Source organism: Triplophysa dalaica, chromosome 1 (genome assembly GCF_015846415.1).
Source record: "Triplophysa dalaica isolate WHDGS20190420 chromosome 1, ASM1584641v1, whole genome shotgun sequence".
NCBI lineage: Eukaryota > Metazoa > Chordata > Actinopteri > Cypriniformes > Nemacheilidae > Triplophysa > Triplophysa dalaica.
The window spans coordinates 29,544,488-29,572,434 of NC_079542.1; the positions used below are offsets into that span (position 1 = coordinate 29,544,488).

Here is a 27,947-nt window from a genome sequence, read left to right on the forward strand (position 1 = left end):
AGCTGGGAGAGCAGCTCAACCCCCCCAAAACAAAACCAATCCTCTTTGGCCCTTCTTACTAAATCGGAGAGCCAGCAGAGGAACAAAATAAGCGGTCTCTGAAACTAGATTTACTGCATTTCTCATGTTACTGTCTTCCCAGACAATTGCTTGATCCTCGACTTTATTCATATGGATAATAGCATCTGCCGAATGAATAGATCTGAGGGGAGTTGACTGATTTGCAAGAGCATGAGAAGCGTAGCAATAATTATAAAATTGGTATAAAATACTTTAGTAAACAGGCCCGATGTAGCTGAAGCTGTATTTTTTTTTTGGCCACAAATTAAAGAGCTGCACTCATAGCTTTTTGAGCCTGGAGGTTGGCACGAGTATCAGGTCGAAGATACCGTGCGTAAGAGGCTGAGGACCATCGTCCCATGGCCTTCAAAGTGGAAACAGTGGTGGAAGAAGCCGCTGCTGTTGCGGCACCGATGCGCGGCGAATGTGCAGTATAGCGGTCTGGAGGAAGCTCGCAATATTGGCAAAGCAGACGAAGATGGGTGGCGAACCAGCGCCTGGAAGCAGCCTTTCCTTCCTCTGTGGCAAATAATAATGAAATAAGGTGAAGTGGTGAGCATAGATTGATAAATCTAGAACTGTTTGGTCATGTGATGGATTGAAAGAATCTCTTAGAGTAGTAAACTCGCCACCTCTAAGAAAACCATAGAATGCCGTGAGCAAAACGGTTTCTAGCATAATAAAAATAAGGCCCAAAGCACCCTCCTCTTAGCAGTGATTGTATACGACGGCGTTTTAGTGCCACGTTAAAAAAAAAGATTTCGAGAATAAAGTTGAAATGTGGCACAAAAGGAACTGAAGTGAAGCCAAGCAGAGTCGTACATTTTTAATGTGGATTTAGCTAGACCTTTACGCATATAGCGAGCTGCAGAGTGCAGATAGGATTGAAGGGTCATGTGTAATCTAGTACGGTTTGGCTGAAAGAGGGGCAGACCAGGCTGGATGGAGCTGCTTCCGGGCATAGAAGATGGAATTTCTGAAATTCAAATCGAGACAAAGAATCAGCAATTTGATTTTTTAAGCCTGGAATGTGAGCTACCCGAAATTTGAAGTTACCGATGACTGATGACTAAGTGAGGCGCCTGACGAACCTTTTTATGAATGGCACTGAGGATCGACCCTTGTTAATTATATGAACCGTTGACTCATTGTCACAAAAGAAAAGGATTTGTTTCCTAGCTCAGTGTTTTCCCCATAAAATACAGGCTATTATGATAGGACATAGTTCCCACAGAGCGGTTGACAATATTTAATCTGGTGCAAGTTGCAGCTCATTTGGCAACGTGCTAGCAAACCATTGACCATTAAAGACCCCCCGAAACCATCGGAAGGCGCAGCATCTGTGTACAATTTAAGGGCTGTGGAAGATTCAAGGTCGTCATTATAGAAAAAGGAGATGCCGTTCCAATTGTTGATGAGCAAAGACCAGAAACTGAGATTTGATCTGCAGCCTGCATCGACGGTAACTATGTCCTTAAGATCCTTGACAGACTTTGAGAGGTCAAGAATCCTTGCTATGAAGGACCTGCCCTGGGGAATAATTTGAATGTCAAAATTGAGGTGGCCTAACAACGAAAGCAAATCTCTTTTTGAAAGAGACATTGACATGCGAACATTTCTCATGACTTCTCTTATGCGATTTAATTTTTCGATGGGAAGAGCGGCTTGGATGAGATTGGAATCCAAAGTGATGCCAAGAAACTGGATGACTTTAAAGGGAACCTACAGTTTTTTCATCAGAGAGGGGAATCCCTAGGTCGTAGAATGTGTGTTTAAGTGCTGAGATACAGCGATCTGGCTTGGAGTGTGGTTGTGGATAATCTACTAGCAAGAAATCGTCTAAAACATGAAGTATGAATGTAAATTTGCAGTTGTTGAGAAGAATCCAACACAACGCTTCTGGCAGTAAATTAAATATTTTTGGACGGCTGTGACAGCCGAAGGTAAGCCTAACCAAAAAAAACAATTTATTTCTCCATTTAACACCAAATAAATGCCACTGTGATGGCTGTAAAGGCATGATTTTAAAGGCGTCTGAGATATCCGCCTTTAATGGATTTAATTGCGTCGTCAACAGAGGCATAACACAGCGGAAAAGGAGCGGAAGGAATAAGACTGTTAATACTTGGAGTATTGTCATTGTGAGGGATGGAGAGATCAATAATTAATTGCTTTTTTCCAGAATATTTCTTTCTAAGGGTTGTGAAGGTGGGTTGTATCAAACGGCCCGATCATAAAACCTTTCTTAACCTCCTTCTCTAACAATAAATCTACTACTTCGGGTTCTTTAGGAGCAGAAAGCAAGTTATTGCAGACAAAAGAGGACTTGGGTAACAGACATAATCCTGCAAAAAAAAAACATGGACAAGACCAGTTAATAAATAATTGACGAAACAGCGATTAGGATGATTTCTCAATGCTCTTCCCAGCTTGGGGACGTTGATTGGAGTTGAAGGTTTTCTTTCTTTTTCTCCTTTCCCCAGAAAGCGAGTTTGTCTGGGGCAAACTGATTTTGGATGACCATCCCCGCAATAACTACAAGCATGAATATATTTACAACTATAGAATTTGCAAACATTTTCATTAAAATTGTAGCACAATGTTGTTGCAAATGCATCACCTTAGAATCGCCAGGCTGGGAACTTTGGCCAGGTGGTTGCAGGGACACAGTTTTTGGGCACAGATTGGATGTGTGAGAGTGAGAGCTACAAATCGAGCAGGAAAGAGCTTGGTGACCAGTGAAATGTCTGCTGATAAGGGCCAAATCGACTATGGACCAGTCCAGTCTTTGATTGAATCGCTGAATGTACATGGCAGATTTAGCGGAGAAGGATTTATGATACTCATAGAAGAGAGTTCCACCATAGGTCAGAGCAAGGTCGGATATAATGGCAAAATATGTGTCCAACTCTGCCCTACGAGCAGGATAAACTTCGCATATGACATCTCTGTATGCTCCGATCACCACGTTAAATTCAGCTAGAGTTAGTGTCTTTGAAAGTCGGGTGTCGCTTTCTTTAAGCGTAACTGATACATCGCCGCAATCTACAACACGTCTGTCACATGATTCTGAGCCCAGTAATATTTTAATAAGGTTGACATCGTTATCTGCTAGGATTTGGCTTCTCAGCTGATGAGAGATTACAGCAGCTGGCGAAAACGGGACGGCCGTTGGAATGACGTCATCATCCTACTCAGGCAATCTAGCCGATGTGAATTGCGATGTTGACGGACCGTGGAAACGGGAATCTGCCAGATCGCGGGTTTTCAAACCTGATTCTAGAGCCTGAATTCTGGAGTTCATGTCGGAGAGCGAAGACTGGATACTGGACAATGCTGACAACACTGGGTCGTTGCTTTGGTTTGTCGAGGGGATTTTTCGGGCTAAACAGGCGGGACCAGCTGCCCGTTTAGGTGTAATGTAAGCCTCAGCTGGAGTGGGTGCGGGTTCGGAATTTTGTCGGAATGATTTGTGGCCAATCATTAATGCTGGGAAGACTGGAGGATTTTCTTGCCAAGCGAGAGCTCCGACGCACTGGAACAGTGCTCTCCTCCTGGGTGGTATCCTCTGCATGGATGGGATGCTGTTGCCGGGATTCTTCAATGGATTCAAAGTGCCACGGATCTTTGTCATTTGCGGCTAAAAACATTATGAAGAATCGGGTGAGTAAAATCCAAAATATGAATAATCTCTACTAATCGCTTGGTAAAGCAGCAAGCATTAGAAGCAGTGAGGCAGGCTTGACTGAACCGATATTTAAATAGGGCGCCCAATTGAGAGAACGTATCAGATCAGCTGATGGGCTGGGTTTGGGTTGTGATCAGCTGATGACAGCGGTTATGTTATGTTATGTTATGTTATGTTATGTTATGTGTCAAGTGTTAGTTGGTCCTAGTTCTTGTTCCATGTTTTTTTATGTTAAAAAAATATCTAACCAAGGAGTTATTGCAACTGAAATATTATTAACATAACAACACAGATAGATTTTTAAGTTAAAAGTATACCAACATTAAGTTAAACTAATTGTTGACACGAAGTCGGCACAACTCATCAAAATAGAGTTTGACACTTAAAATGAATTCATGACACTTTTAAATACAAATATTTGCCTTTTTTTACTTTCACCCAGGCCCGGTTCCTGCCAGGTGCAAAAGGGTGGGCTAGCAGATATCCTGGGTGGGCATTTACCACACACAGTATATAGCCCCCTAAAAAATGAAGAGAACATTTAACCTTAGAACTAGGGTGCACCACTTAACAAACCAAATGTGGGACAGGAAATCTGTTTGTGTACTATAAACTGCTTCCTGTAGCTCAGTGGTTAGAGCAAGGTTGTTGGTTCGATCCCAGGGGATTGCACATACCCAAGTATAAATGTAAAGGTCAATGCAATGTAAGTTGCTTTGGATAAAAGCATCTGCCAAAATGCATAAATATAAATGTAAACTGTAATATAACAACGGACTGAAAATATTTGAATATAAGTTCTTACGGAATTAAAACTTTTTTTATATATGCTGTGTGGTACAACGCAAAGCGGGATGGGTGGTCAGCCTATTCAGAACATTACTTTGACTAATTATGTTTGTTTCCCACACAAAGCTGTCGTATGAGTCACTCAGGGTACCATGGAAGCAGACAGAGAACAATGTAAGATTACAACAATTGTGACTTCTCCATTTTATTTCTGGAGAGCCTTTTATAGTTACTTTGTTCATGCAAAAATTTGTTTTCTGTAAGGCTTATTTGTAACACAGGACAAACGAGAAAAAATACATGGAAATAAAAACAAGCAAAAATGTGTATGTCTGCCCAGGACCTGACATGTCGCTCTTATCCACATCAAATACTTTCTTTTATAAATATGAACTTTGACATGGATTTTTACGTATGCACACTCTAAGATAAAGTCTGTGTGTACCCACATTTCATAAAAAAAGCCCAATGTGTTTTACTAATAGATCGTGCCTGGACTGCCATTAACTTCCGGTTGTTTGTTTATCGGTCTTGCTAGTGTCTTATACATTTTATAAAACATAAATAGTTATATTATGTTTATATTCATTTTATATCATATTTATAAATATTGTACAATAATTTTATTAAGTAAACGATTTGTTTCATTTTGTTGTGTTAACTAAACCCTTTGTTGAATAGGTCCTCTAGTTTTGTCGCATTTGGATATTTAATAACATTAAAGACTATTTTGGGGGGATTGGGGCTGGCCTAGGGTGCATGCAGTCTTCTTTCTTTTTTGTCCTGGGCTGATCACATGCCTGATGAAACACATGTTAATGCTCAGTAGTAAACACATATGGTTTTTTAATGTATTTACATTGTACTAAAATGCGTTCATTTTCAATGGGCATATATGCGGCTGAAACAGGTAGCCTAGTGCATCCCAAATATTTAAACATTTACTTTTTAATATAACATTATAGTCATTATGGCCTTTAGAAAAATGTGTTTTTGAGGAGGTGGGGTAGTGCACAATAGGCCCCTGTGGCGCAGCGTAAGCTTTTGTCCTTAAGGGCATTATTTTCCTTACATTACTTTTACACTTTTACTTGAGTCAAAAGCTTGAGTTGGTACTTCAACTTCTACAGAAGTATTTGTAAACCCGCGTATCTACACTTCTACTTGAGTAGTGAATGTGAATACTTTTGACACCTTTTTGGGACCTCTGTGGGTGCATTTCTCAGCAGAACAATGGTCCGGAAGTTAGGGGCAGTCCGCGAACGCGTGCATGCAAAGTAACGCTAGTACTGCTAAAAGGTTGACAGAAAGGTCCACTAGGTTGCAACATTTTGCAGATTTAACACATACAATTGAGTTTATGTCAATGGAGTGCTCCGAAAGGCTTGAGAACTCAACTGTTCACAAGAAAAAGTATACCTAATCCTTACTAAAGGTAAACTGTTTATCCATTGAAAAAAAGAGCTCTTGGTCTCCCTGTCAGTACATCACATCATGAACCAGAAGTTATTTAAAGTTGAATTGATTTATTTAAAAATTGCTGCAACATTTTAGTTTTAAAATGATCAATTGCCAAAAGGTTTTCCACGCAATAACCAAAAATCTACAAATCTGTTAACAAACCATTTTTAGGGAAAACCGTTAAAAGATTAGCTTAGCTGTCATACAAAAGGATAAAAAGAAACGTTACAAAAACTACAAGACTGCTTTGCCTACATGCATGCATCAGGCCTAATAATAAAAAAACAGTTTTGAAAACCTCAAAGCAACCTACACAATTCCAGGTTCCTTCGTATAAAATGAGAAGTATTTATGTACAAAATGTAAAGTGAAAAACTACAATGACCCAAAGCTGTCACAAGCAGAGGAACTAGTTAAGCACATGGGACTTTCCAGTTCAACTACCCTTAAATCTGAGGTTGACTTAAAACCGTCCAGCTACGCGTGTGCATAGTAACAGCTAGAATGAAGGCAGAAATATAACAGTTTGGCACACAGTTTTGCATTTTCTGTAAGGTTAGATTTGATTGGTCATGTGCGACAGACTTACACTACATAACAAACCAAACACAACTGGAATAAAAAGTCACTTTTCCCACCTTTTGAAAAGGGGACAGTTTGTTTGGTGGTATACACAACCACTCTTCAACAGAAAGGTAAGTGATTGATGTAAAGGCCTCTTGATTTATGAGAATAAAGACAAGTACTGCAAACAAGATACATACAAAGTCTTAAAATTACATTCCCAACAGATACAAAGCTCTATGCCGAGTAGATTTACAAACATACATGCCATTGTGACCTGGACCCCCAGTTGTACACAGTAATAAAACAGTAAAGCACTTGAGTGTTCTACATTAGCTACAACCTTTATCGCTACATTTACAGTGTTTGTATCACATTTGAGTGACAAATAAGGGGTTTGAAAGGTGTTTCTATTGTTTGTAGTGTTATAGGCAGCCATGTTATGGCACCTAGAATTTCTTATAAATCGCTGGTATTGTGCAGTAACCCCTCAGCACCAATGGGAACTGATATGTGACATCATATACGATAAACATAATTCACAGCAGAAATGCATATGTGTTAGTCAGTCCAGAGACAGTTTAAAGGCAGTTCAGAGTTTTAAAAAATACAAAGTAATTTAAAAGATGTAAAAGTGATATTTAAAAGTAAAAGTGGTTCTCTCCCTCAGTCCAGCAATCTTTTTTTGTGCTGCCCTTAGTATGGATCGGCCTCAGTCGCCCATTAGTGTTAGTCCTCTTGCTTTCATTTTCTTCTCAAACAGAGGTTTCAGACTGAAGCCGCATGACAAACTTGTGGCTCTTGGGATCAATGAACTCCTCTCCCAGGTTGAGGAAGGGGAGGGGTGTCACAGTGACAACCAGAGCAAAATCGAGACGACGAAGGGAGAACACCTGCCCCTGACGCAATGCGGATGTCACGGGCTCCTCGCTTACCAAAGTCCACTGGCGCCCTCTACCATTTTCTCTCTGATACTGCATTGTAGGGCCAGGGCTGAGGTAACGCTCAAGAAAAGCCTGATGAAAAGATGAAGAGAATCAAGTAATCAATTCAAATAAAGAAGAAAAAAAGTGTATTTTTTACAAAACAATGTTCAGAATGGAATGTTACTATTTTGCATAACGCAAAGTGTAAGTAATGTACTAATTGGTTTGTGAACAGGTATGCAGTATGCAATGAACATTTAAAACTGTAAGCCATCTGTATCTAGTTATTTTGCTAACCCAATTTTAGATATAAAAATGTCTTGATTAATTAGCCTGGCAGAAGATAGTTTCAATCTTGAACAGTATACATGAATAGCATTTTTTTTTTTCGATTGCAAACACATCCAAAGGGGGTTCTGATGCCCATTTATTTACCTTCGGTGTCATGTTGTGGGTTATGCAGAACTGCAGATGAGCAATGATGCTCTCCATGCTGTGGTAAGGCTGCTGTCGTGTGGTTCGCAGGTATTTTTGCATGGCTCGTGCCATGGGGGCAAAGATGGCTTGGGCTGCCTCCCGAGGGTCCATCACCTCACGGGGATGCTTGGGCGATGATGCGACCTCATCTTCCTGAAGCCTTTTGATATGCGTGAACGCCTCCTCTACTGCCACCACCAATCTGAAAGGACAAACGCCTTATGTTAGCAAATGTTCTTTGCAATGGCAAGCTCAAATAGTTATATCATAAGTTCTGGACCCTGACCTGGCCTTGCGCTTTCGGATCCTGCGCTCCATTTCCGCCTCCTCGTAATAGTATTCATTATGAGAGTTGTCTCTTCTGCGGGCGGCAGCTGCGATCATAGCACGAGACTGACCAGTCGAGTTATTGGTACTATTCTCTGTAGAAGAAAATAAACATTAATATTCATTAAATAGCGATTTTAAAACAGATTTTGGGGAAAAAACTAAAAAGCAAGCATGAAAAATTAATGCAAGAAAGGAGTTCTGCACCTTCTCCAAGGGAGTACACCTTAAATCCAGACATCTTTTTAGAGAGGATGGACTTGGGTAGATTAAGTAAAGCAGGGTTGTAAACAGTGAAATCAGTGTAGTAGTGATCAAGAACCCACACTGCTGCTCGCTGGATGCTGAGAATAAAAAAAACAGAACACAAATTCAGAGTTAACATATTATAATGTTGTGACATTATTTACAGCTTTACCTAACGTTGAAGAATCTATAAAACTTCATTGAAATGTTTTTTAATACATGTATAAATCAATTAGATATTAATACAAATCATTGTTTATGATTTAATTATTGTATTGTATATATAAACTTTCGACACTTTTCCATGTTTAAAGCACATCTTTCTTAAAGCTACTTTCTTCCTTTATTTGTTGTGACACAATTCCTTTAAAATCAGTTAGTGTTTTTGGGCCCATCCTTTGTTGTTTGATGAACATTATTAACAGATCTCTTTATTATACTGCTGCCCCTTGCAATATACTGAAACAAACATGTGTTTTGTTTCCCAACTGTTTGTTCATGAAACTAAATACCTTTACAGGGTTTCTTTTTAATGTGGGAATTTTGACGTTATCTTGTGTTTATACGAGTAAGAAAGAGAACGTTTAATAGTCTCTGGTCATGCATGTCTCAGGAATGACTCAACAACTCGCGCGACCTGAAGGATTTTAGTGATTATTCTTCATGAAAGCTGCATTGATCCACGTTTGGCTTCTATCAATAGTGACTTACAAAAGTACATTTAAATACTATTTATTTGTGTTTTGGAGAAAAAGTCCTTGACAGCAGCGTATTTTTGGAAAGTTGCGTTTAATACACAGATATCACGCTTTTAAGGAGAATTAGTTACTAAATATGAATTTGTTGTTTGTGTCAAACTATGTGCATTCTGGCCATTAACAATGCACTGTCATCACATGTCATCATATCACACATCAAATGAAAAGCAACGCTCCACTAACTGAGCTACAGAGCTGTTAAGTATGGCAAAATTTGTCATTTTCACAAACATACTCACCTAAGATGGCCCACATTGTAGAAGCGGCTGGCTCCGTCAGTTGTACGCACCACTTTGAGGCAGAAAGCCGGCCTTAGGTGCCTCACTTCCAAGAGCACCAGAGCCAAATACTGGATAAACAACAGTGCATCCACCAACGAGACTGCGTAACCCACAATGCCCCTGTAATCCCGTTCTCTCGGCTCCAGTACCCTCACACCATAGAACAGCCAATAGGAGGCCACGAAGAGGAACACCAAAGCCATAAGGAGGCAGCGGAAAACAAAGAATCGCGGTAGCGTGGCACGGGAAGGCCGGAAAAACAGAGCCCAGGAAGAGATGAGTAGGACGAGTAGTTTAAAAGCGAGAGAGACATAAAGTCCTTCGCATGGGGTCCCACAGGGGTCCAGAGAGTCACGCCACAGCAGCTGAGGCAGCAGGAGGAAGGCGAGAGGCGTCAGAAGGGCAAATAAACCCAAAATGCCACTCAGGATGGGACCAGCAAAACGGCGACATTCCAATGGTGAAGAGTCCTCAAGCTCTTTGGATGCCCGAGTGAGGTCCTCATTGGAGACACTGTGCTCAGATGTACCAGTAACAACGGTGGTAGTCTCACCCCAGTTGTCATCCTGAGGAGAAACGAAAGGATAGCGAGTATAAGTGCAACTGCAAGAGGGGAAATAACAACATGATGTTCAAAAATATTTTAAATAGTCAAAAAATTTATGCTGCAAAATGTGTGTTTTGGTGGAAACCCAGTTGGCAGTTTCTGACATCAAAGGTAATGATTGCATCCAAGCATCCAAATGTATTTCTCTTGGTCATCATCCCAAACCCATTTTTGGTTAACAATGCTGCAAATTTGTTCAGCTTTTCACACACATATCTAAAAGTACCAACCCTGTCATCTCCACGGGTAGACTCTGCATCTAGCAGTGGTTCTCCGGGTGCATGGATAGTAACCGATTTGTCTCCTCTGCTACTGCCGTCTCTGCTCTTAGAGCGATGCCGGTCTCTCCTGTCCCTAAACAACAACAGTTAATGAGAGGTCAGGTTACATAATGCAGAGGCAATCTATACAAATTATACATAACAAAGGCATCATATTCAATAAAAAAACACAATAATAAAATATTAAAGGAGACAATTTTAACCCAAGCTTTTGTTATATAAGCGGGAATCAAATTCATGCGAACGTCATGTAAGTGTCAGAACTGAAAACGCCCTTGTTACATCTGTTATTGACAACAGGCCAAGCTTATGCCTGGAATGCACCCATCTATAGGTTGAACACCACCTCCACAGAAAAATATCAACAACTACTTCTCCAGCCCCGCCCACCGGTTCGCGCATGACAGAACCACTGGCGCTGAACCAGATAGAGAGAGCAAACAATTAACAAACAAAGATAGCAAAATATTGTGCCACCCCTGGTTGTGGACGAATACAGTCGCTGCATAACCTTCCTTCGGAATGTGTGGTTAAAGTTTATTTTTAAAGACGTTCCAGCTCATGTGGGAAAAACATGGGGCGTTTGTTCATGCATTTCTCTAAAGGATTCCTTCGTGAACAAGGCAGATGTCGACACTGAATTTGTGGAGAGTTTAAAATGAGTAAAATTATGTGCGAGAAACATTTTTGTACTATATGTCACTATTGCTTTGTTAGAGATCGCTTGTTGTGCCCTGAGCACTATCTGCACAAGATTAGTATTACCTGGGGACCTCTAGTCATTCGTATTAATTGCAGAGGTTATCTGTGATCTTAAGCTTGTGCGAATCGGCATCTCTGTGATTTGGTGGGCTCATATATAATTTTTCAATGTTTTATACACCGTTTGTGAATAATGGAGGCTGCTTTAAAGTGTTTTGGTATTATTTCAGGCTGCTGGGTGATATCCATAAGTTACCGGGAGTCCCCTGTTTGTTTATTTCTCATGGAAACGCTCGTAACATTTGAGACCTGCGATCGCGGTGATCTTTTGTCCGGTTCGGGATCACTGGTCTAAAATGCTGACAGGTACGGTCATTATCCTCATTAAACCCAATACAACTATAGGCTATACAAACTATACGCAAAGCCTTGCAATCACATCCGGGAAATAAGTCAGTAAATTTGATTAAAATCATCTTGTGCGAATGCGTCACAAGAAATACTAATGTGCGGAGGTCATTTATAAATCACAGAAGGTCTCCAGATAAAACTAATGCATGTGAATGGTGCTAATGTGTAACCTAACGTTACGTTTCGAACCAAATTCACAGAAGCCTCCAACTACATAAACTGCAATCGAATAAAAAGCGACGGCGTTTACTTTAAAGTGTCTTAAATGTGGCACTCCCATTAAAACCGAGCGTTTGCAGAGCTGGTCTATTACTTATTGATTTTGATCATTTTAGATGTAAAAAACATCCGAACATCATAAGTAGACCTCATATAAGAGTATAAAATAATAAACAAGCACAGTTCTCACACCTTTAAAGGAACAGTTAGAAGTTAACACTTTAGAATTAAATTGGAATTGTCATTTCTTCAGTATTTTGGCCTGCACAAGTTTTTCAAGTGCACACACCTATGGAGCAGCAGACAATCACATGGCTTTAATTTTGAGCAACAGGAAAAGGTGAAAAATATGGATTTTGGTCTAGTTTGAGATTTTATAAAAAAATAATACATTGCCCTCCTCTTGCAATCCTTATGCTCCAAGTAGTATTTAAACATAAAAAAAATTATCTTTATTGGTCAATGTTTTCTGAGAGGTGGACCTTCCTTCGGAAGCAAAGCGACTGCGGGTCTGACAATTTGGTTTCGGCTTTAAAACATGCAGGATTGAGAATATAAACTGTGGGACTGATATTAAACGAGTTATTAAGAGAGATAGTGCAGGACCTGATTGATGCGAGTTATAAGAGTTATTACGAGCTTTCATAAAAAAGAAAGTTCAAAAAGCAGATAGATGCAATAAAAAAGTAATCCGCACAGCTCCTGATGACATATTAATGTATTATGAAGCGAATTGATCAGTCTTTGAATTAATAATTAAATATCATCTGTAAACTACAGTTTCTAAGACTGAAGCTTTGGACCAATATAAATCGCACCCAAGTGCCGAACTCACTTGGAAGGGCAGAGCTCTAGAAGTGGAAATTCAAAAGCATGGCAACGGTCTCTCATAACATAGGCAATTCAATCACACGGCTGATCTGAATAATAAATAACAATTTGATTTTTCTCTTTATCCGAGATGACACTTTGCGTTCGTCCCTTTTAGCAATGCTTTTCACGGGCGCAAACATGACGTTTAAAACATGTGATTGTGGTTGGCCAAAGGAACAAATAAAGAGGACGCCATTATATTGATTCTGGTTGGATCAAAAAAAAGACGATGCAGTGTCTGGTTGGCCCTAGGACGAAAAAAGATTACGTTGTTAACCGTAATCTTGATTATTGTTGGCCAAACTAATGCAGGTCCTAGACCAAAGATGTTTCAGACACTCTAGAGTAGACGCCTAAGATCCGGATTTACACGATTCACATTTTGCCGTGCAGGCCCGCCCTCAAACGCACCAACGGATACGTATTCCAATAATTTCTGGATCTTCCTCCATGTAATGGATTTAATGGGGAGCAACCTGATTTAAGGTCCAACAACTTTGGATTAGTTTCTACAGAAGAAATAAAGACATGGACGTCGTGGATGACATGAGGGTGAGTAAAAAATCATAACATTTTAGTTCTAAAGTGAACTGTTCCTTTAAATCCTCAAAAGCTGAATAATGATGAAGTTTAACACTTTGATGTGATCTGATAGTAATGCCAGTATAATTCTACGTTTGATAGTAGACAGTGAAGGACAGCCTTATTTTGTAGTACAACTTTTATGAAATATGGCACCAGCACACAGAATTAAAACCTTAAAAGGTTTAGCCAATCGCTTTTTTTCGGTAAAACCCTAACTGCAGTCAGGCATGAAGTGTTAAGCGTCTGATTACACAATTACAGAGGCTAGATTACACAACTGATGACCATAAAGCACACTCAGAATGAAGCATATTTTTTGGCCACTAATACAAGTCTTCATATCATGAGATGATAAAATTGTCTTTATGTTACATAAATCCAAACACACTAGAGAAACTGTAAAGAAACTGTAACCATGTTAATGCAATCAAACAAATGTACTGAGATCAAAGAACATTTTTGGTTTAAGACCACATGTGTATGTGTACCTGTGCTTGCGAGAACTGCGGGAATGGGAAGACTTGTAAGAATAGCCAGAGTATTGTGACTCGTTGTCCATATCTGGGGCTATAGGGCGGGGTTTGTGGACCCCAGCTCCACCCCTGGAGCGTTCTGTGGTTGCGCCCAGCTGAGTTTTGCGCTCTGAGATGGATTTAGATGACAGGGTCAACGGCAGCTTCAGCAGTTCAACCTTACTCCTGAGAGAATCTATCTTGGAGGCTGAATGACCGGAGAGTATTGATCTGCAGGAAAAACAAAAGCCAACAATACAACCGTTGCTTGATTATTACAAGAAACTCAACAAAGGCATCGCAAGATGTCTGAAATGTGTAAAGATGGTGAATGGCGTGATTTTCCCCCCAAACAAGTTAAGAGCAAACCCGGGTCTCTCATCTCAAAGCAACCAAAGTCATAACACGCTTAACCCACTGCACCACGATCAGATACTGGTGGATGGCGTTCACGAACTAGTGTTGCGTCCACCAAACGGCTTTTAGTATTTTACATCCATTCATTGCATATGAACATACATAAAGATTTGAGGTATTAAAAACACTGGACGTAACTGACATCTATACACAGAATTATTAATGGAAAAATCAAAGACAGGAAATAAAGAAAACACAACAAATAACTAATAAATATGGCACAGATTACTTGGTCCATTTTAAATTTGAAAATATTATTTGAAGCTCTCGATGCTTTGCTATGGTTTCATTTATACAACATATTACAGTATTAACAGAGTTGACCAATGAAATCGCAAGATACATGAGCCATGGAGGCAGGGACACGTGGTTTCATTTTACTGGTTTGGGAAAAAAATCACTCCGGTAAATGAGGAAAATTGGGTTGGTTGTGAATTCCCACTTCGTTTTTATGAAACATGCACTTGCAAATTTATGTCTATGGGCCAATGTATAAATGTTTATATAAAAACAAAAGCTCTTGAAGTGTGTACCAAGCATCAGCAGAAACTCAACATCTCAAATTGGGTCACAGATAACTTGATAGGGACATCTCTGCTTTTATGAACAAGGCTTATTGTGTTAATATATAAAATATGAAATAAATGTCTTATTATTTTAACCTTTAAAAATCATGTTTTAGAGACAGATGAGCTCATTTTACTAAAAAGCTTTTTGTTGCAAAGCTCCGGCAAGTGCCCTACACTAGCTTTCATATCCTTCTCAATCTCCATAAAACACTCATTACTCAAGAACACACACACATTCTCAAGCCACCGCCTGTCATCTCCAAGGCAACGGAGCTTGGCTGTTACTATGGGAATGAATACAGGGGTATGTATAAAGGGTCAATGGGGAGGTGGGTTCTTCGTTTCCAAGACTAAACCTAACCTTTACACATCAAACCACCCATGAAAGCTGATATTAACTTATGGATAATTTAAGAAGAAAAAATATGCTACTCTGGAATTATGGCTCGAATGCAACACTATTTTGTTTTTGCTCATTCCTGAATAACTGCTCAATTTGATTATCCCAATGAAGCACCACCAGTCTATTTTTGCCCAAAGCTCTCTCAGACTCCTGTCTCAATAAGAATCATGTGAGAAGCAGAGAGACAGACAGTGTTTAAGGACAAACAAACACACGCTGTCTCAGTGTGTGTGTGGGCTGTCGGGAGTTGTTTACAGAGCTGATAAGACCATCAGTGACACCATTTGTCCAGGAAAGATTTGGAACACGTGTCACCCATCAGTCTGAGGATGGACGCTAGATGTTCCTGCTGTCACATTCCTTCAATTCAAACTCAATACAATACTTGTGAGGAATAGTATTTTTGTTTAGATTCTCTATCGAAATCACTTCAAGAATTATAAATGTAACCAAAGCAAATGTGAATTATTTAATCTCTTATGGTTTTAAAATGTAGAATTATTCATCATCATTTAAAGATGATTACAAGTATTTCCAGCTGTGGAAATTTATGAGGAAACTGCTCATAACCCCTTCAAGTGCAGGTGTGATATACTTTCAACAATAAAGAATAACAAACATACATTTTGGCTATTGTTATATCCGATTTCCTTGTCTGCTATTTCAAAGTAAGCATCGCCATTCATATAAACTTAGGAAAAGTTTAGCATTTTTTTTTCTCTTTAAAACTACATAATGCGTCAGATGTTAAGCTGGGTGTTGAATCCAGGCGTGGCATCTGTGATTTATGACTCCTGTCCCAGGTGTGTATTCTGTCTAGGAATATACAGTTACCCTTTATTTAATTGTCATCTGACCTATTTAATCAACAACACAGTTGAGTAAACACACATGCACAGTCTCTCAGACAATAAATGACATTGCACGCAATGTAAAAATTAAAAGATTATTCGGTTTGAAAATAAATTTAATTTTAAAAGTTGAATTTTTTTTTTTTAAATGTGCGTCCATTTAGTATTTCCAACCCACACTCGGGTTACGGTCTCCTAGGAGACGGCACTGGGGACATCTGAGCTCACCCAGCTAGGCCTCGAGCCTCGGACTGGCAGCGTCAATAACCCACGGCTGACACGCGCAACACTTCCGCCACCTCCCCTACGACAGATCCAGGCTTTTGGGCCTCATTACGACGACACCAAATGTTACCGTAACAGTTACAAAGTAACCCCAAATGCATCGTATACACAAGATAAAACATGCTTAAGTCAACGTGTACGTGTTGCACGTTTAAGAATTAATGTACTTACTGATCAAGAAAAAGTTGCTTTAATAGACCAAGAACTAAACACGGCGTTTGCATTAATGCAACAAGGGAGAGCGAGAGTTCCCACAAGTTTGTGATGCGGTTAACAAAACAAAATACAAACCACATTAAAAGGTAGACATTATGGATCAAAACTAGGACCAATTTTGTTTATCGATTTTATTAGTAAACCCCGATAAACGTTTAGAAAGTTACACATATACAATGCTTTTAGGTGTGGAATGAAGGAATTGCCATACCATTTTCACATTATCTACCTGCACCTCTGGCGTTGTCCAATAATCATCCATTATTAAACAGCTGCTGTCACGACGAATGACTATTAAACCGCATTTATTAACTCGACTGTAACGAACTCACCGGATTCAATTTCACTACAAAACTGAAAATGTAAAAGTCGCGCGGACACTGTTAGCTCCACATTAAAACGATGACTCGAACGATTCCTTGAAATGAACAGTGTCGAATCGATTCACTAAAATGAATCTGACTTCCTAAGGTGAATATATCACTGAACAGAGACATAGTCAAACACTAAAAACGAAACACGTTTGAAGCATCCACACATATCTATGGCAATTAAAAAAGAAGAGATTAAAAACCGTCTGGGACGACGAGGCGTACCTTTTCTTTCAACGGGTGTTTTGAGGGTGGACACAAAGGAGAGTTCGGGGGAAGCTCTGAAACAAACCAGCTTCATCAAACCTGCATCAGCTGCTCGGTTTACGGTTTTAAAAGTCAAGCAAATCCTAGAGGATAATTTCCCAAAAGACACATTGCATGTCCATAACTCACTCTCGCGTACTTTTAATTTGTAATTCGACTCCAGACCCCAGCGATTATATCATTTACAAACACATCCGAATTGGATATTGAGGAAAAACCTACGCAAATTACGTTTTTGATACTTTCTGCATCTCCACGATGCCCTTCACATCTGCATCCCATTCAGAACAATAATCCATTCGGTGCAATAAAGGTTAAAGAATCCCTCGTTTCATTATAAACTTACAGTATGCAGACGAGCAAAATCCTTCTCCTCTTGTTTTGAGCGCTCCGGATGGATGAATATGTTTTCTGTCCTGCGGGCTCTAATTCTCGTGTTTTTTTTTCTTCACAGAAACTCGCATATTTCCGTTTCCATTCAAACCTGAGCCGATACACGCCCCGAATGGCCGCTCGAGTCGACCCGACCTCCCCCACGTTCCTGCTCCGCCTCTCCTGAATCTCACAATAGTATCCAGCAGCAGGCCCGCAGGATACATCTCCAATCTCACCCCCCCGACAACCCCTTACACCACTAGAGTCAGGAAATTGACTGAATGTCAATGCATTACGACGTAAAACATCAATTGAAGTAAACATAATTTTCAATTTTGCACAAGAGAAAGCCACCAAAAGTACACTTCAAAGCACACACATTTTTGAAACATCTTTAATTTCACAAAACTTTTAACATGCGTTTTTGTTTTCCTTCTGTGCATCTAACAACCTTGTCATTTTAAAAAGAGGGAGAGAAAATAATTTACACATCTTTTGTCGTTCGTCTTATCTACAAAAATAAAAATCCAAGAAACGACTAGAGCTTTACAGAAAATAAACAAACAGGCTGCGAACGCTATATTACATGAGTGAATGTACATACAGTAGTTTGCACGAGTGAACGGTTTCATTGTGCAGCATACTTTTACAAAAGTAACACAGTATGAATTAACATGGAACGTGAATACTCAAAGAAATAAAAAGCATGAAAACAGTTGGGAAGGGGGTATAAAATGTCTATTCCTCCACCTGAGTTACAGAATAGTTAGCCACACAAGCAACCATCCTAGAATTCAATCAATGCTAGAAGCTCTCTCCAGTCACAACCCCCCCCCCCCCCCCCCCCCCCGATAAAACCAAGAAACAATAAAAACAAAACTTTAGCAGGTTAGGTTTACATGTTAAATAATTACAAATGTTTGTTTCCAAACGTAGTTTAAAGTTCCCGATCCCTTCATTTGTTCCAAGCACCCATTGAGCTACTACTGAACAATGGAAAATAGTCAGTGCGTGGAAAAAAAATCACAGTAGTACACAGGAAACAATGTGTCAGCTTGCAGGTCATATTTTAGATTTCATAAATATGTGATGATAACAAGAGTCAAGTCCTGTTCCAGTCATGGGTTGGGCTGTGTGATAACAGTTACCCTCCTGAAAAAATGTGTGTAGTAAAATACAAATATTTCACTTTTTTATTTCTTCCATAGCACAAAGCCTTCATCTTTTCAGTTTTTTCCTTCTTTCGCATTGTTACTCTATGAATTACAGGCGACATCCTTGTTTGCGCCATATCATTTACAAAGGGGTCTCGGTGCAAAAGAACAATGAATGTCAAAGCATCTATCCACACACAATGACCAATGGCCAGTGTTGCTATTTTGATGAAAAATGAAAGGGCTCGTAATGAGCCAAATCTGGTGCTTGTTTTGAATTTGAGTTTTTTGTCTAAACAGAAGAGAAATCGATTCAGCAGGTAAAGTGCTGTGGGTTCCTTCAATGTCTTCACACTCCTGTCTTCAGCCTTGCTTTATATTATGTCCCACCTTCATTTCACTTTCTGTTCCTCAACCATCCATTTGCAACCACTTCAATTCCATTTTCTTGCTTCAGTGCATTCACAGAATCCTCACTTTCCTTTAGTCTTGACCCTCTCTTTCTTAATGCAGGCCAGAGGTCATCTGTCTTAAGTCTTGAATTTCTGATAAATACAAACGACACACAATTCAACCTGGTTGTGCATCAAGGTGCAAGGCATGCTGGGAAGGGGACTACAGGATGGAGTGCAGGGCACACGAGTCTGTGTCTGTGCATGTAAGATGAAGATCCTCAAATGATCCAACGATAAAACATCAGAACCCAGTAGACTGGATTTCAGGCTGAGCCGATTCTACTGAGATGCCTTCTTTACCTGAATTTATGAACAAATGAATTACAAGCAAATCATATATGCTGAAATACAACACATGGATACGCCCAGTAAGAAGTTTGCATTTCTATTGCTGTTACATTGTGCGGGGTATTCATATCCCCTGGTTAAAATGCTGCTAAGCTTTTATGTGCAGCACTTTTATGTTCACCAAGGACAGACAAATTACTTGTGTGATGCAAAGTAGCAAAGATACTGTTTTAGAGACACAAATGACCTCACCATTGCCGGCTCCATGGTCTAGTGATGATTTTCTGACTGCTGCGGGAGACATGTGGACAAGGTCACCTGACGCGTTATCATCCGAAACTGGCCTGCTTAATTTCTTCAGGAGTTTGTAATGGTCTGCTTCAATGTTCTACAAATCAAAAGCACCAAATCAGGAAAAATATGAGTATTTTTGTAATTGCTTTATTGTGTGAACATGTTTTAGTGCCTTTTACCCTAAGATGGTTTAATTTTCTCATGAGCTCTTCAATCGTGTGGAAGATCTCATCCACGTTCTTGATCATGTGGCGCTGGGTGCTAACTTGTGATTGGCTAAGCACTTCTCCGTGACCAAGGTTGTCAGGCAGTGATTGGTCTGTTGGAGAGAGGCAAGGAGTATCTTGCTCTTTTTCTTCCAAAAAGGATGTTGAGGACAAGTTCTGAATCTCAAGGTTCTCAGATACGTCTTTGATCTCATCTGTGCTGCTTTCATCTGTGAGAGCACCGGCTTGCTCTTTGGGCATTACCAGATAAAACATGTTCCCTGGAATGAGAAATTCAGATACGTAATCCCATAAATCGCAGCATTAACACACAGTATTAGCATGCCTGTATTCTGTTCATTTAATTTTTTGTGATTTTGGCTTGACTGTACTTAAAATCAATAACACCTCGGAGTCTGATGAACTAGTGTGGAGACAGTTTAGCATATGCAGATTATATTTTGGTAATTACATTTTTTTATATTTTTTAATAATTACACTGGCCGTATCATTATTTGTATTTTTGTATTTTAATTATGAACCTGTACTATGTTATATAAATGTAAATAAGACATTCTTGAATTCATTGTTTATATTTTGGAATTCCTCACTTCTTAAAAGACTATTTTCATATTTTTTAAATAATTATTTACACATGCAAATTATTTCATGTCTTAAAAGTACAGTCACACTGTTCATGGTCACACGTTACATTTTTTTATTTCAGCACAGTCTCTTTTACATAAGAACATGCAAACAGAAAAAGAAAGGGTGACGGTATTCATATCATTCAGGGCCGGTTTTCAAAATGGTGTAATATAATCCGGGACGAGATTTAGTTTCAGTCAAAGGAGACCGAAATCAAAACTACGAAGTTTGAGACGAGTCGCAATTGGTTGCAGAAAACAGGCCCAGAATGCATGTCCCAGAGTAATATATAATACTGTATATAAGCCCCACCTCTTTCTTCAGAGGATTGGTTGGAGGTGACATCATCAGAGATTTCATCAGGTATAGAAGAGCCCACACCCACAACTGTTAATGACAGAATGGAAAAAGATGTGTGTCGAAGTGAAAGTAGGTTTTGTGCAATAAGACAGTGAGCAGAAATTATTTTGCAAACAAATGCACGTAGAGTATTTGTATTCGTGCATGTATTTATCAGCAAATAAATTAAGCCATAAGAACATGTCGGATGTGTCCATGTATGAGAGAGGATTGTTTGCACGTGTAATGTAAAAAAGTAAAGCGAAGAAAAATGAGAAGTGAGTTAAAAATCACACAAGCTTAATCACAGCAAGTTCTGAGCACATGCAAAGACACCGAAAGAGGGGAAAAGATCAAATATCCATTTCTTTATAAAATTCAAGTTAAATTTAAAGCACAATTTAGAAAATGTAATTTCTGTCATTAATATTGAGCTAAATCGATTGAGATTGTCGATACTGATACGATCACCAATATATCATTCATCTCAACTGATCAACATTCAAAATGTGAAGTTTAATGTTCTCCTTTTGTGTAACATCCTTAAACAAATTTACCTTTTCTTACAACCTGAACAGTAGGTACCACCACCTCTAAAGGGGGGGCATCTACATGGTCCTCCAGACATTTGCTAGGGCTCTCCTTAAGGTCCGGGTCAGAAACATCTAGCCTTAGCATATCTGCAAAAGGACTTTCATTTGTGGCCGTTTCATTAGTGGGTGTGTCATCTGAATCCTGACTCCACCCATCCTCAAGATCCCTGAAGATGAGCTGTCGCAGGGTTTTCACTAAAGAAAATGAGGAATGAAGGAAAACCAAGTAAGAGCCATTAACCGAGAAACCCAGACGATTGCATTTGATCAAGTTTCTCTTTCTGCTGCTTCTGTTGCCAGACTCTGACTCTTAATTAAGAAAAAAAATGTTGACGTTGTCATGAGCCTAACACATTTAGGTTATTATCAAAAGCACAAAACATTTATCTGGTGGGCAAGACTATGTGAGATCATCAACAATCCCTTACCATCTTGAAGAGCAGCTTCTGCAACACCAGCTTTTGTGTTGAGGTAACTCTCCCCATCCTCATGATGACATGCCACAGACTTGTCGATTGGTGTGACAGAACATTCATCATCGCTAACCGAGTCCGGTGCCAGAGACACAGACCCCTCGGATAGTGAAAAGTCTAACAGGAGTTAAAGAAAAAGTTATTTTTGGTAAACATTAAAACAACGTAATAACATTCAAAACACGTTTATCTTATAATTTAACAAACACCTAACAGAAAAAAGTATATTCCATTCTACTGAAGAAATTTGTTTGAGTTGGTACACGCTAGGCTGACATCTTTTCATTATGTTCCTTTCCCAGTCCATGTTACAAGTGTTACAGAATGTTTTGATTTAAATTCTTCATTATTTAGAATGACACAGATGAATCATGATCAGTACCACTTATTCATGAAGCAAACTGTGTTTATTTTGATTTCAGATGACACCCTAGTTTTTAAACGGACATATCAAATTTGCTCTTACCTAATGGATTGGCAGACGAAGGCACATCTGAGGTCCTAAAACGGAGTAGAAAGGAGATATATGTTATTCGATGGAGTGTTTGACTGGTATGAATCGATCATAGCATGTCCCGGTTAAGTGCTGACTTACAGTGCTGGAGATGGCTGTTTGGTCGTGTTTGCTCCTTGAGTGGCTGAAGCGATTGTCTTTTCAAGCAAGTTTTTCCAGCTGTGACACAAAGTAATACACAGGAAATTCTGACATTATCAAATAATTACTTTTATTCCACAATAGTCTGCCTTACAAAGGCTGTTTTATTATGCGGCACATGCTACCACTTAAATAATAGAACCTGTTTGACTTACATGTTTTTCTCGGAAGATGTACCGGCCACCAGCTCGTAGATCTGGCTCTCTGACGTGCTAATTACATACAGAGCCTTATTGTCTGTGGACATCAAAAAGTTAAAAAACTATGTGCAACTTTGTCCGAAACTAATGCATCTATTTCTAATGGATAGTTCACAAAAAGAATACAATTCGGTACTGCAGAAAAAGTCATACAGGTTTGAAATGACATGAGGACCAGTAAATGACAAAATATTTATTATTTGTGGGTGAACTTATCCACAAATAAGTCAGAAGCCAGTAAATATGTCATACAATCTCCATATTTTGTGTGTGTGTTTCTGGAACCAGCATTTATTATAAAAAGCCATAGTGGCAACAAACAAGTGAAAGAAATTTCAGCGTGTCGTGCTAAATTTACACATTAATGTTTGAACACATTTAAATCTGGATCAGTTGTAGGTGACAAAAAGTTAAAGCTACAATATGAAACTTCGAACAAAAAAACCTAAAGACCATTAACAAGCCCTCAGCAATACAAAGAGGATCATATGACTGCATTTTAAACTGATCACACGAAATTACTTATTGACGTGTGACTTCCTAAATCTCACCTGTCGCGACTGGTCGGACAAGGGAGGAGTCAAGACGGACGACAGGGCAGAATGGAGTTTTGGGGTCTGTAGCACCGACCCCACCCACCGATCGGGATGGACAGCGCAGGATGAGCCGGTCGTCTGGACCCCTCTGAAGCAGCACCAAGAGATCTGACAGTAACAATGCCTGGATCTCTGTGACATTAATACACACACAAAAAAACGGAAAATAATAGTTTTTTAGCAGACGTCGATAGGAGGTTTTCAAAAATCATGTTTTTTTATTTTGCATTCCAATTAATATAAATTAAACTGTAGTTGGTTTGTTTTGAATTAAGCCATTATAACAAAAAAAACAGCTTACTAAGACAATAAAACTCAATAAAAACATAATAAGAAACGTGATTTTTGAATTAAGAGTTAATTCAATTCAAAATTGAGTTATCTCATTTTGGAATCAAACTCTTCTTATATTCATCAATGCTTGGCTCTTTTTCTGTTTATACTGATATGTATATATAGATAATTATATACTTTTACTTTATTTTAATCATAATCTGGATTTGTGCAGAATGTTTTTACCTAATTTAAAACATTTTCCAGTGAATTTTTTCTGTGCTTTGGCAATGTAATTTTTTTTATCATGTCAATAAAGCTTTTTTGAATCTTGAATCTATAGTTATTAGGGCTTGTAGTACGTGCATGCATATACTACAGGGATGTCTAATGATTAATAGCGATTAATCGCATCCAGTAATAGCCATCCCAGTTCCCTGATCTGAACCCTATAGAAAATAAGTGGGATGAACTGAAGATAAGAGAGCACCAACATTAGAAGGATTTTAAGAGATTCTGTAAGAAGGAATGGACTCTGATGACTTGCCATATATTCTCAAACTTCGTCAGACATAAAAGAAAAGACTCAGAGCTATTTTTCATGCCAATGGAGGTTGCAGAAAGTTTTGAAAAAAAGAATGCCAATAATTGTGACCGAGGTGTATAATGTGATTCTTTTCAAAAAAAGGATTTTAATTATATGTTGTAATTTTGTAGATTTGTTTGTATAAAAGATCAAAAGGAGAAACTATTTTTACAGCCTTCTTTGTTCATGTTTACCAAGAGTGCCAATAATAGTGGAGGGCACTTTATGTATTCTGTTGCATTGTCTGTAGTAATAAAGTCTTTTAATTATATAAAAAATGGTCATAGATAATTTAAACATTGCATGCATTTTTTTATGCCATAATATGTTAACGTGTTTTTTACCAATTGTTTTGTCTTTGCTGACTTTCCATGTGAGGGGACCCTCATGGATCATTCTCTTAGTGGTGAGGTCCAGATTCTACAGAAGGTTAAGGTAAAGAGAAAAGGGAAAACATGAAAAGGGTGGGAGACATTGAAGAGAGGCAATACGAACAATGTGACCATCTTTAATAAAAAAGACATACAATTTTAAGTATGCGTGATTGACGCAGACAAAGTATATACCTTAAATTGTGCTGCAACAGGATTAGCCTGTCTTTCCAGGGGCGTGAGATCAAGCCTGCGCTGGTATTGGCTGAGACGGTTCTTGTGGTCGGTCTCCCTGACGACCTCGTTGACGGCCTGTAGTATCCCACGGCAGCACGCCTGGGCTCTCTGCAACAGTTGCAGGTCCGGAGAACTCTCTGCAGATACAGATTATTAAAACAATCTTTCAGTACATCTATAACAATTCAAGAATGGAAGTTCTATGGGTTTGAATTGACACCTGGAAGAGAAAACTTTGAAATCTAAGCGGGCATTGTGCTATAAAAGATGCCATGAGATTCTATAAACAGCTTTTACTGAAACCAAGCTGCCAAAACTTTTCATGTCAGATTCTGTTTTAGTATTAAGGATATTGCGAAATATCAGCTTTAACAAAAAACTTAAAAATAAAAGAGAAAACACAAAACAATCAAATTAATTCAAGATTAATTTTACAGATAGCACTTATTAAATCTTGATAGATACAGAATCGTGCAGTGTCTTTACATTGCCTATCTTGTGATCCTAACACCTGGAGTGTGGATGAACGTTTCTTTTTAGCAAAGTTTGTGTGAGATGTGTCATTAAGTCAGTCACTGGTGATTTGTTTTTAAACACAACACAGTTAGACACATAGAGACTGTCAATTTAACTGAATCTGATACTCTTGTCGTTTGACATACTAAATTCACCATTAATGTAGTGATTATTTATACATTTACCAAAATGACCCTTATTGTTTTCAAAGTAACAAAAAAAACACTTTAATATGCAAAACTGTGGGCATTTACATACACCTATCACTACATTGACTTTAAAAAAGTCAAAACAAAGATTATTGCCTATTGAATATTGCTTCTACATTATAATGTTTTCGGATGTAAAAATCCGGCTAATACTTCAAAATGACTTCAGAAAACATTTAAAAAGCAGCTTAATTTGAATTGATGATAACAATAATACTAATGTCATAGGTATGTAGGTAGTGTGTGTATGATTTTAGTTATGTGTGCACTTACCCTCTGTGTGCTTGATAATGTTATCCAGCAGTAGTGGATATTTAGTCAATCTCTGCATTTCAGAAACCAGGAGATCTTTCAGCTGTAACCTACGGCAGTGTGGACTGGCCTCGCATTCCTATAACCGTAAGATATTTATGTGTGTATAAGTGATTTTTTGAACACTTTTAATATCGCTATGCATTTCAGAACACTACTGTAGAAATCTACCTCTAAATATCAATTGTTGTATGAATGTTTAAGGTGGCTCTAACCAGCATGGCGCCTATAGATTCCCAATTCTATTGTACTTGAATATCTGTTAAACAAGGTATCATCAATACAATTAAATGAATTACCTGTATTAGGTGGGCGAACCGGGGGTCTTTGCGCTGTTTGTTTTTGATCAATTCCAGCGCTTGACTCTGTTGACTGCACAGAAGAGACACCTGCTCCTGAAACTGGTCCCCTGCCTCCCCTTCAAACTAGCACACAAATAAAGACAATAAAACAGCAAAATCTCAGACCTCACATTTCTCATCTAATTATAAAAGCAATCACATCTGAGCAAGGACAAACAAATGCTGGTTCTCAATTTTACAAAAGAAACTTACTCTGGCCAGCATGAGGTCACCGATGCCCTGAACGATGACAGATGCCCTGCGATTCTTCATGGACTCGCATAAGCTTGCTAAGAGGGAGAAATTACACAGTAAAGGTAAGTTTATACTCGTACGTGTACGTTTTTATTTATACTTCTACGTTGTTGTCTGCATCGACAGGCAATGACCACTAGGCGTCAGGGTCCACGTGCTTGTTGCTTGTGTAACCAAGACAAGAGTTGAAGAAGAAGAAGCTCGTTTGAGAAGCATTAGCAGTAATAGCGGCAAGTAAAGAGTCCCTTTTGTTGCAGATTTGAGATGTTTAATTCAGAAGCACAAATATTTTATTTAGATAATTCCTTCGGAAATGCGTTCGAGTAAACATGGCTATCGCAGAGTAATTTAACCTGAGGGAGGGGTTCAAACAGACCAATCCCAGCACTTGCGATCCACGTGGAGTTGACGTGTTTTTACATTTTTGGAGAGGTGAGCCTCAGGCTATGGCATATGGAATGCGGCTCTGCGTATGCTACGGCGTAGGTCCGATGTTCGAGTATAAACAGAACTAAAGTCAACGTGTCTGAAATGATGAATTCTTAAATTTGTCCCACACTCACCGTGTAGTTCATAGACCTGATGCAGGTTCAGGAAGATGCAGGAGAGCTCTTCTTGACTGAGAACACTCTGCATCTTCTGGAAGAACACCTGATCTAAAACCCTAAGAGTCCGCAGATGAGACACCTCTGTGGTGAACAGCTCTGTGACACAGAAAAGAAAACAATTCAAATAAATGGTTAGGGGAAATTTCATGCAAATGTCAACCTAAAGTTTATATAGATGGTTTATGTAACAATGTGAGAGCTCTTTTCAAAGTTTTGAATACATTTTGTTGTTGGTGTTTTAAGGCATGGTTGTCAATCATCAGGTAAGTAAATTGTTACCTCCATAATGGAATTGTCACATCTATAAGAGTCCAGCTTGTTCCCTAGGAATCAAACCCTATGATACCCTTTAATCTTTGCTGCTAATACAAAGCTCAACCCGTTCAGCTTCACTTACACTTTTCATGGTGATGTTGAGTGTGCTGTAAAAGGCACATATGCACTGATAGGATATTTTGTGTGTATAGCCGTAAACAAGAGCACAACAGTTTTGTACCGTAGATGACAGCTTGTCTGTCTATTTCACGTGAAGTTAGAGATGCCAGCACGTGTGCCTCCACTGTCTCCTGCCAGTTATGAGAGTCGATCACTTCCTCTTCCAGAGCAGGGGCATCGGGTAGCAGAGCCACAGGAGAGTCCACGCTCCTACAGACACAGATGTTTGACAACAAGGGTGAGAAATGGAATCAGAACATGTTGTGGCCAAGCAAATGCTGCATTAAGTCACCTGCGGCGGGAGCGAGGGGTGTAAGGTGGTGTTGGATTCTCCAGGGATCTGAAGAAGAAGGTGTGTTGGGTGATGTATCATTCATGTTAT

The 27,947-nt window shown here is 39.1% G+C and overlaps 3 protein-coding genes across 12 annotated transcripts in view; 1 reads left to right on the forward strand and 2 right to left on the reverse strand.

The window, feature by feature from the left end:
- The window catches only part of LOC130408433 (GTPase IMAP family member 7-like), a 124,447-nt gene that overhangs the window by 59,894 nt on the left and 36,606 nt on the right, over positions 1–27,947 (forward strand). The gene's annotated exons all lie outside the window — the stretch shown is intronic.
- On the reverse strand, positions 6,756–17,652 carry vangl2 (VANGL planar cell polarity protein 2). 4 transcript variants are annotated; one of them, XM_056731882.1, is made up of 8 exons: positions 17,493–17,652; positions 13,744–13,998; positions 10,415–10,538; positions 9,536–10,143; positions 8,500–8,636; positions 8,252–8,387; positions 7,924–8,167; positions 6,756–7,578 (listed from the first exon to the last, which is right to left on the reverse strand). In XM_056731882.1, exons 2-8 carry the CDS (start codon positions 13,812–13,814, stop codon positions 7,318–7,320), a joined length of 1,581 nt encoding a protein of 526 aa, XP_056587860.1. In that variant the 5' UTR covers positions 13,815–13,998; positions 17,493–17,652; the 3' UTR covers positions 6,756–7,317. The 4 variants fall into 4 exon arrangements, with proteins under 4 accessions (XP_056587860.1, XP_056587795.1, XP_056587656.1 ...); XM_056731817.1 differs by lacking the exon at positions 17,493–17,652 and adding an exon at positions 17,105–17,265; XM_056731678.1 differs by lacking the exon at positions 17,493–17,652 and adding an exon at positions 16,738–17,049.
- The window catches only part of arhgef11 (Rho guanine nucleotide exchange factor (GEF) 11), a 32,393-nt gene continuing 23,146 nt past the window's right edge, over positions 18,701–27,947 (reverse strand). For 6 of the 7 annotated variants that reach the window (XM_056731402.1, XM_056731567.1, XM_056731324.1 and 3 more), the window contains 18 exons: positions 27,858–27,905; positions 27,627–27,775; positions 27,086–27,226; positions 26,481–26,557; positions 26,226–26,351; positions 25,888–26,005; positions 24,848–25,026; positions 24,626–24,701; positions 23,378–23,554; positions 22,782–22,863; positions 22,567–22,644; positions 22,438–22,472; positions 21,927–22,088; positions 21,463–21,693; positions 20,879–20,953; positions 19,892–20,199; positions 19,671–19,806; positions 18,701–19,430 (listed from right to left, as the gene is read on the reverse strand). In XM_056731402.1, coding sequence (XP_056587380.1) covers positions 19,372–19,430; positions 19,671–19,806; positions 19,892–20,199; positions 20,879–20,953; positions 21,463–21,693; positions 21,927–22,088; positions 22,438–22,472; positions 22,567–22,644; positions 22,782–22,863; positions 23,378–23,554; positions 24,626–24,701; positions 24,848–25,026; positions 25,888–26,005; positions 26,226–26,351; positions 26,481–26,557; positions 27,086–27,226; positions 27,627–27,775; positions 27,858–27,905 — 2,257 coding nt within the window. In that variant the 3' untranslated portion in view covers positions 18,701–19,371. The remainder of the gene's footprint in view (positions 19,431–19,670; positions 19,807–19,891; positions 20,200–20,878; positions 20,954–21,462; positions 21,694–21,926; positions 22,089–22,437; positions 22,473–22,566; positions 22,645–22,781; positions 22,864–23,377; positions 23,555–24,625; positions 24,702–24,847; positions 25,027–25,887; positions 26,006–26,225; positions 26,352–26,480; positions 26,558–27,085; positions 27,227–27,626; positions 27,776–27,857; positions 27,906–27,947) is intronic. The other variant, XM_056731481.1, reaches the window with a different exon arrangement.

Coding starts and splice junctions, on each gene's coding strand:
- vangl2 (XM_056731678.1), bottom strand. CDS start 16,766: ATGATTATTGGACAACGCCAGAGGTGCAG. Junction 8,388..8,499: donor GGTGTACTCCCTTGGAGAAG/GTGCAGAACTCC, acceptor TTTCTTCTACAG/AGAATAGTACCAATAACTCG. Junction 7,579..7,923: donor CCCACAACATGACACCGAAG/GTAAATAAATGG, acceptor TCTTTTCATCAG/GCTTTTCTTGAGCGTTACCT.